At 32.4% G+C, this 17614-nt stretch overlaps 1 protein-coding gene across 1 annotated transcript; it reads right to left on the reverse strand.

The window, feature by feature from the left end:
- Positions 1 to 1698: 1698 nt before the first annotated feature.
- LOC139500726 (sperm-associated antigen 7 homolog) lies at positions 1699 to 17487 on the reverse strand. The gene is made up of 7 exons (XM_071289564.1): positions 17349 to 17487; positions 14224 to 14291; positions 11750 to 11838; positions 10334 to 10418; positions 8077 to 8166; positions 6578 to 6734; positions 1699 to 3350 (listed from the first exon to the last, which is right to left on the reverse strand). The coding sequence occupies exons 1-7, from the start codon at positions 17425 to 17427 to the stop codon at positions 3190 to 3192; spliced, it is 729 nt and encodes a 242-aa protein (XP_071145665.1). The 5' UTR covers positions 17428 to 17487; the 3' UTR covers positions 1699 to 3189.
- Positions 17488 to 17614: the final 127 nt, after the last annotated feature.

Consider the following 17614-nt stretch of genomic DNA (forward strand, 5'->3'; position numbering starts at 1 on the left):
CAAATTTGTTATATTTCACTGTATATAATTATGTCTTCACAAAGCAATGCGCAGTACAAGTGACGTAAACTTCAACGTGTTGAAGGCGGTCATTATATAGTAGAAGTAGAAGAAGTAGAGGGTTAGGGGCTCACATGTTTAATCCCGCTGCATTTTTTTCGTGTCGGTCCTAAGTCATGGGCCTGTATATCATAGGTTATATAGACCTGTCATATTTTTTTTTCTTTGATAAATGATCCATAAGTTATAAATAAATAACCGTTAGTTTTCTCGTTTTTATTTTTTCACATTTTTTTTATATTGGTGTCTTTTATAGCCGACTATATGGTATAGGTTTTCCTCACTGTTAAATGTTGTATATTGGACTATAATAATTGCTTTATTCACCCATTTCATTTAAACTTTGGTGGAAAGTTGTATCACTGGCCATCACACCACATCTAAAAAGCTGTATATGTATAAAAAAAAAAAAAAAAAAAAAAAAAACACCCATAGACCCATAGATAAAGCAGTTGGAATGCCATCTAAGGCTTTCGGCAAACTAAGTTCAACGAGCTCCTATGTCTGCTTTTGTCTATGCAAATTTGAACCAACATCAGCATTGGGAAGAGCCTCAAATTGTGAAAAGGAAGTCATTAATGTTTTAATGACTGTTCTATACTTTTTGAAACTTTATTTCCTCTGGAATATATTTATTAAGTGTTCATTTCATCTGGAATAACGTTGAAAGTCCCAATTTTCAATAGAAACATTCCTATCAGATGTACGCTGGTTATAAACACTGCAATTTTGGCTTTGGGTGACTGGTGATTTAAGTTCAACTATTTTGACTAATATAACGGATAAACATTTACAATAAAATACAGAAAAAAGGGTCGCCGACATCATCTCGAATACCTTGACAAGAAAGTGATTTGTGACGGTTTTTGTCAACGAACTGTACAGTGATTTTTTAAAAACACACAACGAACGCGACACATTTGGTGGAACGAACAATACAGTAAGAGAAAACTTATTTACTATGATATTGTGTTTATTCTTAGTTCTAGGGAACATTTGAAGGCACGTAGTAATTCAAAGTATAGTTATTTGTTATTGCTTAAGGTATTAATACGCAAAGGTGTTTGCACGAAAAGATATTCAGCATTGTTTATCTCATAAAACGTATGAAATTGCACCATGTCTGTGCGTTTTGCATCTAGCAGTTTTATCAAACGTTCTATGCAATATCTAAAACTAACAACAATCGTATAATTGAATAAATAAACTAGCATGCATATTAACATATTTATATATACTCAAATAAATTCTAGAGAGGCATTCGAAATTGTTGTCATCCTAAATATTGTCCTTATTATCGCTTTGAACGCGTCAACGTCCGGTTTCATTTGTATCGGGGTTATACGGGGTGTTAATAGGCAAAGTTAGTTATAAAAGGCTTGAAATGACAAATGTTAAAACAGTTCAAAACAAAAAAATAACGGTTTGACTTGTGAACAAAACAATAACCAAACACATTTTCTTTTATGTACACCACAACAAACGACAACCACTGAATTACAGGCTCCTGACTTGGGACAGGCACATACAAGTTGAGGCCAGGTAAATTACTCCCCCATACCTACGACAGTGGTGATACAGTACAACAGTAGTAATGCATTAATATATTGTATGAAGAAATGAAATATTAAAACAACGTTGGGTATCAAAACTATTTTATTCTTTCTTTTTTTCCAATTCATCAACACATAACAGTACTGTAACTATATTTCATACTTTTCATTTTACAATTATTTTCCATTGTTGTAAACAAAATGTATTTTGTCCAGATATTCAGATATTTAACCTAGGTTACTGTTGGCCTGTTTTATGTATATACATGTATACATTTAATATGTAACATATTGCTGTTTGCTGACAAGTGATTATTCATAACATTTTATATGGGAGATAACTCTATAATCTACAAAAAAATGAAACAAAAATGTCAAGATTAATAACAAATTTCCATCACTTAGAGGATATGATAAAATTTTCTGTAAAAAAAAGGTGAACTACATGGATGATTACTGTAAATTTGGAAATTCTAATGACATTTTTTTAATGCAAGCTGAAGGTGATTACCAGTATGTATAAAAGTCAAATTGGAAGTGTTAAAATTCAACATATGATTGATCTTCCAAATAGTGCTTTTTCTCATAAAAAAAATTGCATCTTAAAGCAAATATCACTTCACAATGTCACGATTCCCCAGAATGACCCCAGGTCAAGCAGTACAAGAAAACAACCCAAAAACTGCTTGTATATACATAATTTCTTGAAAATCATATTTAAGAATACCATGATATTTATCTTTCATCAATAATCCCACATTTTATTATTTGATTTAAAATCCCTATATTATATGTGTGCAATAGTTTCTAAATTTACAGTAATATAATACAATTATTAAATTATGAAAATGAATACAGGTAAGTATGTAGTATGATAAATGATTCTATAAAAAATGCATCTAAAACTAAACATAAAACATTATATATCATGATTTTCTTCCCAAAACAAATTACTATGGAACTAACATTTTCTTTTAAATATCAAACATTTAAAGGCTTGACAGGAACCTTTTTTAGACAGCAACCTCCAATACCAATAATTGTATATTTGTTTCTCATTATACTTCAAAATTCTAAAGAAATTGAAGCCAACCACTTTAATCAATATGCCTCCCATCAATCCCATCAATTTTGAAACAGCCCTAACGAACACTCATACAACAATTATAAAACCATATTAAGTATGTGCAGCCTTTTTTATAAAGTTAATTACATGGGTTGAAAGGTCTTTTGAAAATGCTATTAGAACACGTTCAGAAATATTGAGAGTATTAAACAATTGAAGACAATTAAACCCTTCCAGGAATCTTTAGTAACTCATGTAATACTGCACCTATGTATTGGTATAAAACTTTAACTGGAAATGGACCTCATTTTTCAGATCCTTTGTCTCTTATTATCCTTTTATGATTGATATTTGAAATTACTGGAGAAGACATACTTAAAAATGTCTAGCTTCTGCAAGTATATCTGTCATCAGAACATGATTTTTTTTTAAAACAAGTTAAAATCTTCAAACAAAGTTAAAATAAAATACAAACAATATTAATCAAAGGTAACTATGTAAAAGTAAACATCAAGGTAGATCTAGACAGGAAGAGGTAGTAGTCTCTGTTGATGCATTCTGGGAAGATAATTCTGATGCTGATGAACTTTCTGTTTTTAACTTCTTTTTGGCACGGGTGTCTGCTAATACTTGCTCTACTGTTCTTCGATCACGTTTGTTTTCACTGGGAACTGAAAAAACAAACAATCACATATTTTAGCAAGTATCAATGAACTTTGATTTGTATGTGAAAAAAAGACATCTCTAGACAATAAAAACTTTCTTTTAATTTATGAAAATACCTTTGGGACAGAAGGATGGTCAGAAGCCAGTCATGGGTAACACTATTTCATTATTGTTTATTGAGAATTGATTTTTGTGGATTTAGTCGGAAAAAAATAACCACAAAGTTAAGTGTTCAAGGAAGTACCGGTACAATCTTACAGATATATTTGCAGCACTTATAAAATATACGAATTACGAAATCAAATATCAAAGAAAATCTAAATTTTCCTCAACTAACAAATATAACTGAATCAATTTTTCTGTTGACTATGAATGACAGAGAAAAGTGATAACATTAACGGTACCAATTTTCCTGCACCTGTGATGCTCGTGTACAACATGTACAAGTAAATTAATTAGAAAATTTGACATTTTCATAACTTATCTATAAGGTAAGATATTTAACAATCACCCTTGGACATTATGCATTTTGACAACCGAACAATTATATGCAACAACTTTCATAATTTGACCAATTACATTCACTGTTAAATTAACACATGACAGGATTATGATGATGAAAAATAGCCACAAATTATTTTGTAATAGATGTACTGAATGGGAAACAGAGGTTATGTAACTTTCATAACAAGTATATATCATCCTAACGGGAGGGATTGTACCTGATATTCATATGATGAAGACATAATCTTTCAATCAGTTTAATTGAGGTCTGGAGCTGGCATGTCAGTTAACTGCTAGTAGTCTGTTGTTATTTATGTATTATTGTCATTTTATTTATTTTCTTTTGTTACATCTTTTGACATCAGACTCGGACTTCTCTTGAACTGAATTTTAATGTGCGTATTGTTATTCTTTTACTTTTCTACATTGGCTAGAGGTATAGGGGGAGGGTTGAGATCTCATAAACATGTTTAACCCCGCCGCAATTTTGCGCCTGTCCCAAGTCAGGAGCCTCTGGCCTTTGTTAGTCTTGTATGATTTTAAATTTTAGTTTCTTGTGTATAATTCGGAGTTTAGTATGACGTCCATTATCACTGTACTATTATGCATATTTTAGGGGCCAGCTGAAAGACACCTACGGGTGCGGGAATTCTCGCTACATTGAAGACCCATTGGTTGCCTTCGGCTGTTGTTTGCTCTATGGTCGGGTGGTTGTCGCTTTGACATATTCACCATTTCCTTTCTCAATTTTATCATCATTTTGTAACTTGAATATTTGAGCATATATTTCATTGATAAAGGAGTAAGTACGATAAGTTGAATAAAGGGCCCCCTTATTTAGCTTGAATTTTGAATTGGAATTTATTGACCGATATAACAAAATTCATAGCTAATACAGTGATTAGATAGGTAATTAGTCTATTTGTTGACAATTTACGTTCCTGAGTTTTATTCATGATGTCACAAAAAGTACTTGTTTTGATTTTCAACAAAAAATCAATGAAAATGAATAAATTTCCATTGATTATTGGACAGGAAACACAATGCTCATCTGTCTACTAAACAGATCTTTCAAAATAATGTAACGCCGCCTCCCTGGTGTTAGAGTCGGCCACCAGAGAACACAGGGTCACAAAGAAAAAGGGATTTAAAGGATCTATAAAGTGTAAGGTTCGACGTCCACTTTTAACCGTCGGACCAAACACGTTACAGAATGGGAAAACGTATACTTGTATATATATAGTTATGAAATAAAATGTCTAAATAAATAAAGTTTCATATTTTATTTGTACGAAAATAAATAATCTCCGTTGGAGATGCTGGGTCTTGCCGGCTCTGTCACTGGTCTGGTCGAGTTCCCGGTAATGCTTGGTCCTACTTTGACATACAACCCGATTATATATTTCTCAACAGTCCAGTTTTAAAGGGGTTACTTATTTGGACTATTTGTATAATCTCCCTAAACGAAGATTTTATACCCAAATTTTACTTTATACCCCACCAACTTGATATAATAAAAACCTCGCAAATTTAAGTACCGAGACCAACAACTTTAACACCGTCACGGCAACCCTATTTAGCACCAACACCGACAACCATAGCACCGTCACCGGCAACCTTAGCACCTACAACCTCAGCACCTTCACTGGCACCCTTAGCACCAGCACCGACCACCTTAGCACCGTCACCGATAACCTTAGCACCTACAACCTTAGCACCGTCACCGGCACCCTAAGCACCAGCACCGTGAACCTTAAATTAAAACAAAGGCAACGTTCAATAAGCTACATATTCCAGCTTTTATTTAAGTTTGTCACTACCCATTCTTTGTCAACCCAACACTCCGTCGTTTCTGTTGTTGTTTTGGTATTTATACTTTCGACTGACCAATGACAGAGCTTGTTACATATTGTTTACCAATCGGCAACCATGGATCATATTAGGGAAACTCCCGTAATGTTGATACTGTTTGTAAACAACGATTGATCTTCATCAATAAAGATGGGTTTCGACTTTAAATTTATTAGTAGATCATTAGAACAGTTTTATTTGAGTTTATAGTATAATAAGGCAACAACCGCGAAAATACGGAATCAGTACGTGAACTAAAACTTCTTAACAAACTAACATACACAAATCTGTCGTATCATGAAAACAATAGCCAAAATAACAATGACAAGTCTTACACTACTTGTAACATTAGACATCTCACTAACATCTATCGTTTATCCTCAATAATGTCGAGAAACTATACAGACATAGGTTTACTATAAAAAGGGGGGAATGTCGGCATTACAATAATGTTTGTAATGACATTTTACATTTATAACTTGAATATTAGTTTGTTTACGGCTGCACATGTTTCCTGATCCTAAATTTAGCTAAAATCTGGCTGATTTTGTCAAATTTCACCAAAATCCCTTATTTTGACCTAATTGGGATGTAATACTTAATGCTTTTAAGAAAGACAGAAATAGTTCTATAAATCTATCTCACATGTCTTCAATTCAACCTAAAAAGTTTTTTTTTGTTACATTGAAATTAATAATTGGGGCCAAATATGGCCCTCATCAAACTTGCTCCTTTCTGGAAATGTTCATCAATAGGATGCATACAATGGTATGATCCATGCACTATATTTTGTGAATCTCAGTAGTAGTGATAAAACTTAAAAGATCAAGGTATCAAGTCAGTAACATAGGGTTGACCCCAAAACTGCCGTTCTTACCAAAACCATATGATCTGTTAGCTAGTGTCTGTTTAGCTCCATCTTTGGCTGATTCATCTCCGATCAGATGTTTGTATTTATCTTTGTAATCTGATACTGGAATAACTTTCTCTGTCTTTTTATTAGAATCTGCCTCTGCCTGCAATCTATCAATTTCCTGTTAAAGGGATAAAGAATAAAGCATCAATGTATAACTTCAAACTGATATTCAATATATTAAAATTTGTTTGGTATCAATCAAATGAGTGCAGTATTTTCAACATTATTTTAACTACGTTTTCAGATGGAAAAATGCTGCCAATAGTGTCAGTGCAATAACTTATGAAACATTAAAAAAAATGCTTTTTAAATTTTATTTTGTTATTATTGATGACAAATTTAAGTCAAATTCATTTGAAATTTGATATTTTTACATTTTCACTTTTCAGGAGTTATTGATATGTTGGAAATTGCTACTTTGTCATTTCCATGCAATAACGTATGCATTGTTCAAGGAATGCTTTTCAAATTTTACTAGCATGTAAGTGATAACAAAATTGATGTCAAGTGCAATATTGATGATTTTCCATATTAACGTTTAGAAGTTATGTTCCTTTGAAGATTTTAAAATCACATTTTGTCATTTCTGTGCAAGTGTAATAATCTAAGAAATGTTCAACAAAGTTAACGCTTTTCAAAATTACTGATGATGACAAAATGGAGGTATATTTCAAATTGATGATGTTCATCTGTGCTGTTCAGGAGTAATTTTTAGATAGAAAAATATGTGTAGAATATGGCAGATCAAACCAAGCCTGAAAGTGCCTTCAAAATACAGAAAACCCAGTGTGTTGTCAAGTTGAAATCTAAATTTTTGTTATAGATTGTTTTTGTGCTACGCAGTTTCACCACTGTCACAGGTTAGTAGGAGGGTTGAGGTCCCACTAACATGTTTAAATCTGCAATATTTTGTAAGTGCCAGTCTTAAGTCTGGAGCCAGATATTTAATTGTTGTGGTGAGTTGCTGTATCTACTATATTTTTTGAGTTGTTGTCTTTATTCATAAATGAGGTTGTTTGTTTTCTTGTTTAAATTGTTTTCCTTTTGTCATAATCTTTTATGGCATGCTATGTAATATGGGTTTTTCTAAATGTTGAAAGTTGTACAGCCCTATAGTTGAAGTCGGAGTCATTTGGTTTCCGGCAGGGAGTAGTCTCATAAATAAGCACACCACATCTCTTTATTTTCTATTTCACCCTTTTTGTTATTTTATCTTTACAATACAAATGTCAATTGTGAGTGTCAATACATGTACTCTTTATCTCGTGCAAGTACATACTTTTTTATTACCGGTAGCAAGGATTTGTATACTTACTATACAAATCCATGCCGGTAGCTATTAATAAGACCTCATCTAGATCCCATCCCTGTCTATCTTTAAACTGTTCCCTGTACCAATGTTAAATGGCTTTTTCTGGATTCTATTCCCTTCCTATCTTAAACCTGGTCCCAGTTCTTACCTTTTGTTTAGCTGCTAATTTGGCTTTTTCTGGGTCCCATTCCTCCCCTTTCCTGTAAGCCTGTAATTCATCATCAGTAGGAGCAAATTCCTGTAAATATAAGTACGGTATATATTGTGGTTTTTCTTCAACTTATATTTTTATTGCCACCTTGGTACCTATCACCCTTTTCAGGCAAATCCTTTACCAATTATTTTGGATGACACTTTTTTTAATACCCCACTACTACCATTGGAAAATAATGTTCGCTACTACCTTTTTCAAAATCTAAATATATGCAGTGTCCATCCAAACCCATACACTTTTCCCCTAGAATAAAATTGAAAATGGAAATGGGGAATGTGTCAGAGACAACAACCCCACCATAGAACAGACAACAGCAGAAGATCACCAATAGGTCTTCAATGCAGCGAGAAAAACCTGTACTGAAGGCGTCCTTCAGCTGGCCCTTAAACAAATATATGTACTAGTTCAGTGATAATGGACTTCAAAATAAACTTCAAATTACTGTAAACAGGGAAATTTTCGAGGGAGTTTTATTTGCGCTATTTTCACGGTAAGAATAGAAACGCAAAAAAAGACCGACCGTGAAAGAATCAAGGAAACTCTTTTTATTACATTTACTTTTACAAGTTGTGAATTGGATGGAGAGTTATCTCTTTGACACTCATACCACATCTTCATATATCTACGCATATTCACTCCTAATAAGGTCTACTTTTCTGTATAGTGTATGTGTTTTTACAAGCAAACATGACAAACTTGTAATCTACTTTAACATTAATGAACCGAAAACAAGAGATTTCTGATTGATTTTATCACTTGATTTAAGATATCACTTTCCAAATCATTTATAACAAGAATGTGTCCGTAGTACAAGGATGCCCCACTCACACTATTAATTTACATGTTCACTGGACCGTGAAATTGAGATCAATACTTTAATTTGGCATTAAAACTAGAAAGATCATATCATAGTTAACATGTGTACTAAGTTTCAAGTTGATTGGACTTCAACTTCATCAAAAACTACCTTGACCAAAAACTTTAACCTGAGCTTCACACTATCTTCTTCTTTGTTCAGTGGACCATGAAATTGGGGTCAATACTTTAATTTGACATTAAAATTAAAAAGATCATATCATAGGGAACATGTGTACTAAGTTTCAAATTGATTGGACTTCAACTTCATCAAAAACTACCTCAACCAAAAACTTTAACCTGAAGCGGGACAAACGAAGGGACGAACAAACGAACGGACGAACGAACGGAGGCACAGACCAGAAAACATAATGCCCCTCTACTATCGTAGGTGGGGCATAAAAATATCTATATGGGCCACTGGGAAATCGCAAATTCAAAACGGCGCAAATTTGGATTGTGTTAGTAAATCGCGAAATAAAGACGGTGCGAAAATTTCCCAGTTTACAGTATACACAAGAAACTAAAATTACAAATCATACAAGACTTACAAAGGCCAGAGGCTCCTGACTTGGGACAGGCGCAAACATGAGGCAGGGTAAAACATGTTTATTGAGATCTCAACCCTCCCCTATACCTCTACCCAATGCAGAAAAGTAAACGCATAACAATACGCACAGTAAAATTCAGTTCAAGAGAAGTTAGAGTCTGATGTCAGAACAGGTAACAAAATAAATAAACAAAATGACAATAATACATAAATAACAACAGACTACTAACAGTACTGACATGCCAGCTCCAGACTTCAATTAAACTAATTGAAAGATTATGTCTTCAGCATATGAATATCAGGCTAGCCTTCATAACACATATATTTTGCATATGATCATTTATAGATTTATTAATTAGAACATTTAGATTCCAGAGATCTGTTTGTTGAGGAAGATAGAATAAAGGAAGATGATAATAGGACCAACATCTTAGTGATTGATTTTCAATTTAATTTGTTGTTTCAAAAACATTTTTGCTTGATTTTACATTAGGTAATAATCTCATGAAAACTGAAAACTATTAATACTAGGGAATAATCATCCTAATATTGCTGTTCTTCATTTTCACTAATGATAATAGGTTTGTAATGATAATAAATTGCTCACATTTCAGCATAGCATCCAGATAAAGATTCAGGGAGGGGGGGGGGGGGGTTAATTCATAGTTCATAAGACTTTCAACAAGTCCAACTCCTAATGTTGCCTCATAGGTAGGATCCACATTCTTTTAAAAATCCGAGATAGGGCCAATAAATCTGGGGTATGAGTGTAAAGGGTATCTCTACCTTTTTCCAACACATCACATATCTGTCCTGCTCTTCTACCCCAAAGGAAAATGATGTCAACCCAGCCACATCTGTCACTTCATGGCTGAAGATAAAAACAAATGCAGAATTACAAATGTATACAACGTGATACCAATATACGACCAAAATTTTTTCAATTTTTGCGGTCGTATAAAAATGTGTTTTAGGTTTAGGTGTCATATCCTTTATTTCGTTTAGATATTTTAGTCTTTGAAATATTTTTGAATTATATGCTATTTGTGTCTGATCTTCCTGCATCTTTTTATCATGATTATCTGTTTATGTCAAGTTGTTTGAATGTTCTGATGGTATATTTCACCTCTCTTATATTCAACTGTTACTGATAAAGCAAGAATAAGTATTAAATCTACAGCTCATTAATGATATCCTAGTTAAACAGTAAACAGGAAGTTCATCAGCAACTAGTCTGAAAACATTTCAAGTTTCAGGATGTTCTTACATGTATTTGTAGTTCTTTAATATTATGTGACTGTTATTTCATATGTCTGTAATGTCAATGTAAGCATTAGGTTAACAGGAAATGTTCGAGTGATGAAAATGAAAATATGAAACCGCAGCACATGATAAAGTAGGCAGACTTGAAGCCTGATTACAAGTGCTAAGAATCTCTTTTATGAAGTTCCCTAAAAATATACAAAGAAAATTTCATATATGGCCATATATTAGAATGTATTAGTAGTAATAGGTACATGTACACTGGAAGTTGATTATTGATGAATCTAAACATGCTAAAGCTGCATCACACAGCATAGCATTCTGATTTGTAGTTCCTGGGTAAAATTGATAAGAATAAGAATAAGAATTTTATTAGTGTAAAATCCAAACAATAGGATTGTTACTAAAATACAAAACAAAAATAAACAGACAGACAGGCATATTAATTACAAAACGATAGACATTAAAGATCATTAAACACTACAAACATGTAGCATTGAAAGAATTATTTTTTTTATAGATTATTAATTTTAATTATAATACTATTTTTGACAGCATGCCTCCTCTTTAAAATTATTTATTCAAATATTATGCTTATATATAATATTATAAGTTGAGACGTCAATTTCACAGTTCATATAATGACATAATTGTTTCTCTCATTATACATTTTACTTATATAGTTAACAATAATAAGTAAAATATCACATTCTTCACAGCAAAATATAAAATCAAATTTGTTTTCTTCACTCATTGAATTAAAACTTGGGACAATACTAGAAATTTCATTAAACATTTTGATCCTAGTTTTATTAATTTCTGAACATGTTATGATAAAATGAAATTCATCTTCCACCTCTTTATGGCATTAAGGACATATTCTATTTTCTAAAGCTGTTTTGATATGAATGGATGCACTGAAGTATAATTGTAACTTACACAATAGCTCTATAGACCTTATCCATTACTTCAAACTTGAACTTCTGTTTCTGTGGATCTTTGATGAATTCATGTATCCTTTTCTGTATCTAAAAATGTCATTAAATATTTCAAATGATGTTGTAAAATGTAAATATTTCATGCGATATTGCTATTCATCCAAAATCTTATCTAGAAAAATGTTTGGTCAATAGTAAAATATCTTCCCTTCAACATTTTTTACAATAAACCATACTGTATCTTGTTTCAAAATGTGACCAACGATCTTTACTAAACAGTTGAAGTGTAGAACAAGTTTATTCTGATGTGTACAATTAAAGTTATATGCCAAATTACAGTTTAGACTCTTTATTTCAATATTCACTATAACAATACTCTAAACATGATAAATGGCAATTCAATCGTTTGAAACCACTTGTACATTCTTATGATACAGTTTTTGGAAAAGGCGACAAGCTACAAGGAAGTTGTAGTCACATTAACATGAAGTTCAGATGTTCATCTCAATATTTTTTTCTTTCAAATAACTAAATATATACATGATATATATATATAACGAGTCTAAATTGAAAACTACGTTCAAACCTATGATTGCCTTGGATAAAAACTGCAATTTTTATATGTGTGCATGTAAAACAAATTTCGTTGTAGAAGGGTCTAAATACAGCACAGTGATGTCACTAAGTTTTGAAGAAGCAGGCTGAATTTCTAAAATAGGCGGCAAGTACAGGCGGACGGCGAAGCCGTTCGCGTCGACGAGCTTGCTCGTCGCTACTACGGCGGGGGGTCTGGGGCCGGCTCAAGGGCCCCAGGATTTTTTTTTTAAATGGTGCAAAATCCTGCATTCTGGGGGTGTCCTAGACCCTTATTCAGACCTCTGAAAACATCATTTTTTACTGAAGATAATGTAAATGATTAACTAAAATTAGCAACATGATGGGAAAATTTTCTGTACATGTGATCACATCATTGATCATCTTGATGGACCAATATACATTTTTGTGCATTTTCCTGCAGGTTGACTGCTAGTAAATATTTTTGAACTGAAAGAATCCAAAAATCTTAGTTTGAATAGAAACATATTGTCTCTGGTTTGAATTGTCACTTGAATAATTTAGTTTTAAATGAAAATTGTAATTGTGACATTGAGAACATTGTTTTAATTTTATATTAAAAAAGTGTTGGTTTTGTTTTTACAAAATTAAAAAACAATATTCACTGACTAGTAGTCAGCTGGAGCTTCGATTTCAAAGTTAAAACTGTTACAGAGGTGCTATATTTTATAAAATCGTATGCTATCCCAAGGACGTATAACTAACATAATATACGTCCTTGGCTATCCCCAAAAAGATTTGAAAATTTAGACTAAAATTCCTGCATTCTGAGCATACATTTTGTACCTGAGAGTGATTTAGATGCTTGGGAAAATGTTAATTTTGTCTTATTTTTGTTGTTGACTTCAATCACATTGATTTTGTTTTTAAATGAGAATCCGTAGTCCTGGCAAGGCTAATCTATATTATATTTTTTTCTGGGAAGGTGTCTTTTGTAAGACAACTAAGGAAGTCTGTTCTTGAATATATGTAAATAATACACAGGCAAGTGCCTGTGAAATAATAGGTGAAATATTATAATTTTATTTCAAAAATAATCGAATTTATTAAATATCTTGATCGATTTATTTGCGTACGTACTTAGTGACAAATGACCCCCTTTTTTCTCATATAAGACTTGTACACGTATTTCAAACATGTTGTCAAGCTATGTCGTTTTATTTTCTCTTATTTGTTAACTGTTCAGTAATCAGTAAACTAAAATCCTTTTGAACTATAAAAGATATTTTTAAAAATTATTTGTGGTCGACAATATTCTACTTTCGTTATTGACCTTCATTCTCTGGACACCACGTGGTCGTGGGCTTTGAAATGTGAACTTCAAAAGGTGCTGTTTTTCCAGATTCTTGACAACATTATATATATCATACTTTCTTTTATTTGACTGATATATTAATTTCCATAACATGCTATTGTCATCTTTGGCTTATTCCTTCTCTTGAAGCAAAAACCAAACAGGGTCATAATGTCCATCGGAACGTCTCTCTTTTTATCCTTGCAAACATTACAATACTTACCGACTTTAAATAGACGAATAATCAGCGAACTGCATTTACGTGAACTATATTTAGTCAAAGGTAAACACTGATTTACATCCTTGTTTATCGCGACTTTAATCGTGGAAGCTGATGCATTGAACAATTATTTTTTAATATTAACCTGATTATCTTTTTTATCTTATTAATTTTTTTTACTCATGCAAAAATAGCCGGCGGGAAAAGGACAATAACCGGCGAAAATCGCCGGCTGCCGGCTTCTAACGACATCACTGCTGAGCACAAACAACATTTTCCAAAAGACCAAAAGAGTGAAGAAATATATTTAAACAATATGTTAACTTTTACATTCATCTTATCCTACCTTTTCTCTAAATACAACCAACTTTTTCTTGTCAGCTTCTTGCTGCTTTTCGATCATTGCTTTCTGAGCTACAAAATATCGGAAATAATTATTTACATTCTAATATATACTTTGCATCATTATAATCATATTTATCAACAGAGATTTCAAAATGAAGTACCTTGGGATGTTTGCACTAGTCAATATCAATGATAGTTCTATATTTTCTTTGACAAAAATTTGATTTAACCATAGTATTTTGTGTCATATAAAACAATGTCCAATTTTTAAACCAGATGCTCCACAGGGCTCAGCTTTATACGACCGCAGAGGTCAACCCTGAACGGTTGGGGCAGGTATGGACACAACATTCAAGCTTAATGATACAGCTCTGAATTTGGATTGTGATTAAATAGTTGACACACCATAGGTTTCTGACACAGAATGAGTGTGGTCTAATGAACTTAAATTTTTTTTTGCTTTTGAGCATTTCACTATTGCTGTTGAATATTAATCCTCTCAAAAAAAAAAAATGAACCCCCCCCCCCCCCCCCCACTTTTTTTTTACCTCCCCTTTCCCTTATTCCAACAATGATCTCATTTCAAATTTGTAATGGAGTTGCAACAATTACTACTCATTTAAATACATCATAAAATATTAAAATATAAAATGTCATACAGTCATGGTTAAAATCAATATTAATTAATAGTAACTCCTAAAAAAATAAATGGGGAATGTGTCCCTTTGGACACAGATGATGCCCGGTCCCCCGCTCTTATATAATGTTATAAAAGAACATAACTCAAAAATTGTAGAAGTGAAGCTGACAAAAATTGAACTTAAACTGAGTTTAGAGGTAATAAGCATTATATACACATTTCATTAAATTTAGTTGAGACAATCTTAAGTTAAGAGAACAGAAACTAAAAAATTCTTCAATTTTTCCATTTGTAAAGGGGCATAACCCTAGAATGGTTATCAAAGTGCTTGTAATCACTGAATGGTAAAGACTAATTTATCAGTTGGTAGTAAAGTGAATATTGCATTGTATATTGTATATATATATATTATTTTCGATTTAAGTTGATTCAACTACTATTCTGGACAAAGAAAGATAACTCCAATTTTCAAAGATTTCATAAAGCATTGGTTTCAGGTGATTCAACAACCATTCTGGACAAAGAAAGATCCAATTTATTGTCTTGAAACTACAAAAATGCTTGTTATGCATATTTGAATTCAAATTTCTATTCATCCGTGTTATCTAGATCTATATCAATTTATTAAAAAAAAACATAATTAACTCAGGAACATATATATATCATTTGTATATTCATGGGACAGTACCTACATGTAATTATAGTCATAATCATATTCATTTCATTACAGAGGAGTACAGAATGCAATTAATAGGGGTAATAAAAATGACGCCAATTGCATACAAAGTACTAATTTTTTCACAAACCTTTATAAAACACTACACATCAAATAAATCACACTTCAATACATGTACATGTATCTTGGAAATTTTATATGACAAAATAAATAACTTTTCTACTTATTACAACATGTATATATATATATGTAGACAACATGTATAAAACTGACCAATTAATCATGTCAACAGTCATGCATGTTTTCATTGTATATGCTGAACCTTTGAAATGAAGTGGTTTATTATTGAGCAGTTCTGATGGATTTCAATTAGATCATTTGAAAATTCATAAATCTCACAAAGTCTCATAAAGTTTGGGATTATATCAATTTTATATCAGATTCATTTCCCATTAAATATACTGTAGAGGGGGCAGGATTTTTTGGGATGTCTAGATCACATGTTTTTAAGCTAGGGATTTCAGGATTGATCCTTTCGAGATACAGGAATTCTTTTTTCAAATTTCAGGCTGTCAGGATTTAAATTTCTTTAAAATTTGGGACCTCAGGATTTCATGTCTTTAAGCCCCAGATTTGGGGATTAGGTCCAATCTAACCCCCTCTCACTGTAACCAGATTAACAACAAAAAGAAGTCTAGGTTGAATTGGTAAATTGTGAGGTAATTTTTTTTCTTTATTATTTATTAATCTTTAAAGTCTTTAAGTCAACTCAGACAGTCTTTAATTCCACTTCTTACAAAGTATAAATATTGAGTTTAGGCTAAATCATCATGATCATCATGTTCATACATGTATGAGAGGGGATACCGATAGGAACTTTATAGGGACTCCCGGATCAGGTGTTTTTAAGCTCTTGATTTCGTGATTGACCCTTTGGGGATACAGGAATTCTTTTTTTCGAATATCGGGATGTCTGGATTTAAATTTATTTAAAATCGGCACCTCAGGATTTTGTGCTTTTTAAGCACGGGATTTCGGGTTCAGGACCGCTCCTACCCCACCTCATGTATGACAAAGATAAAATGGAATATTTTACATGTTTTACATTAAAGTACATGTATCCATTTACTACAACCCTTTCCGCTTTCCCTGAATGTGACCTATCAAATTAGACTTAGATGTATAACCAAATTTGTACTTGCATGAGCAGCGTTAACACGAACATCTGACGGGCATCATGACGGTTGACCCATGTGGAACAGGAATCAGGATCTGCTTACCCTTCCTGAACACTTGAGATCACCCCAAAATTATTTTGTCGGGGTTCTATGTATTGGTTTGAGTCTTGTTGATTTTCTGTTATTTTTCCTATTTTAAGCAGTAGCTTTGTGAATTAATTTTAACTCATGAGTTTGAATGTTCCTTTGTCATGTTTGTCTGGTTTTTTTAACATTTTTTGCTTATAAAAAACCTTTTTCATTTATAGCAGATGTTTTCCCCTTCAATGGCTTCAATTATTTCTTCATGACTCTCCTTTAATATTTAGAGTTGTCATTACAAGCAATACTATCTGACGTTTTGACAGCCCATTTTGTCTTATTTTTGTCTTTAGTCTTTAGTAAGTGTCCCAAATGACACTGTAAACACTTGTGTACGTTTCCTCTTTTGTATTTTTATTTTTTTGGAAAGAAGGTCCGAGTTAACTACAGGCCGAGTTGTCTCGCCCCCATACAATACCAAATTTTTACACCCATAAAATATGCAATTTATGGTCATTATAAGTAACAAAGCTTATTCCATGGCCACATACCTTTGACCTTTTTCCTTTCTGCATCATTTAATGACGGTGGTTTCTCCATTGAGCCCATAATTGATCCCAGTAAATCCATGTTCTTGGTGAGATAATGTTTCGTCACGAAATACTTCGGCCATACTGCCAGAGGTGTGGTATTCACCATACACGGTCATTCAAAATTTGGGGAAAAAAAAACAATCATAAAAAAATCATATAAAGAATGACAGAGAGAACATATCTTATTAAAATAGCAGATGGTGAATGAAAATTGTGATACTTTT

The sequence above is a fragment of the Mytilus edulis genome, chromosome 13, assembly GCF_963676685.1.
Source record: "Mytilus edulis chromosome 13, xbMytEdul2.2, whole genome shotgun sequence".
NCBI classification, from domain to species: domain Eukaryota; kingdom Metazoa; phylum Mollusca; class Bivalvia; order Mytilida; family Mytilidae; genus Mytilus; species Mytilus edulis.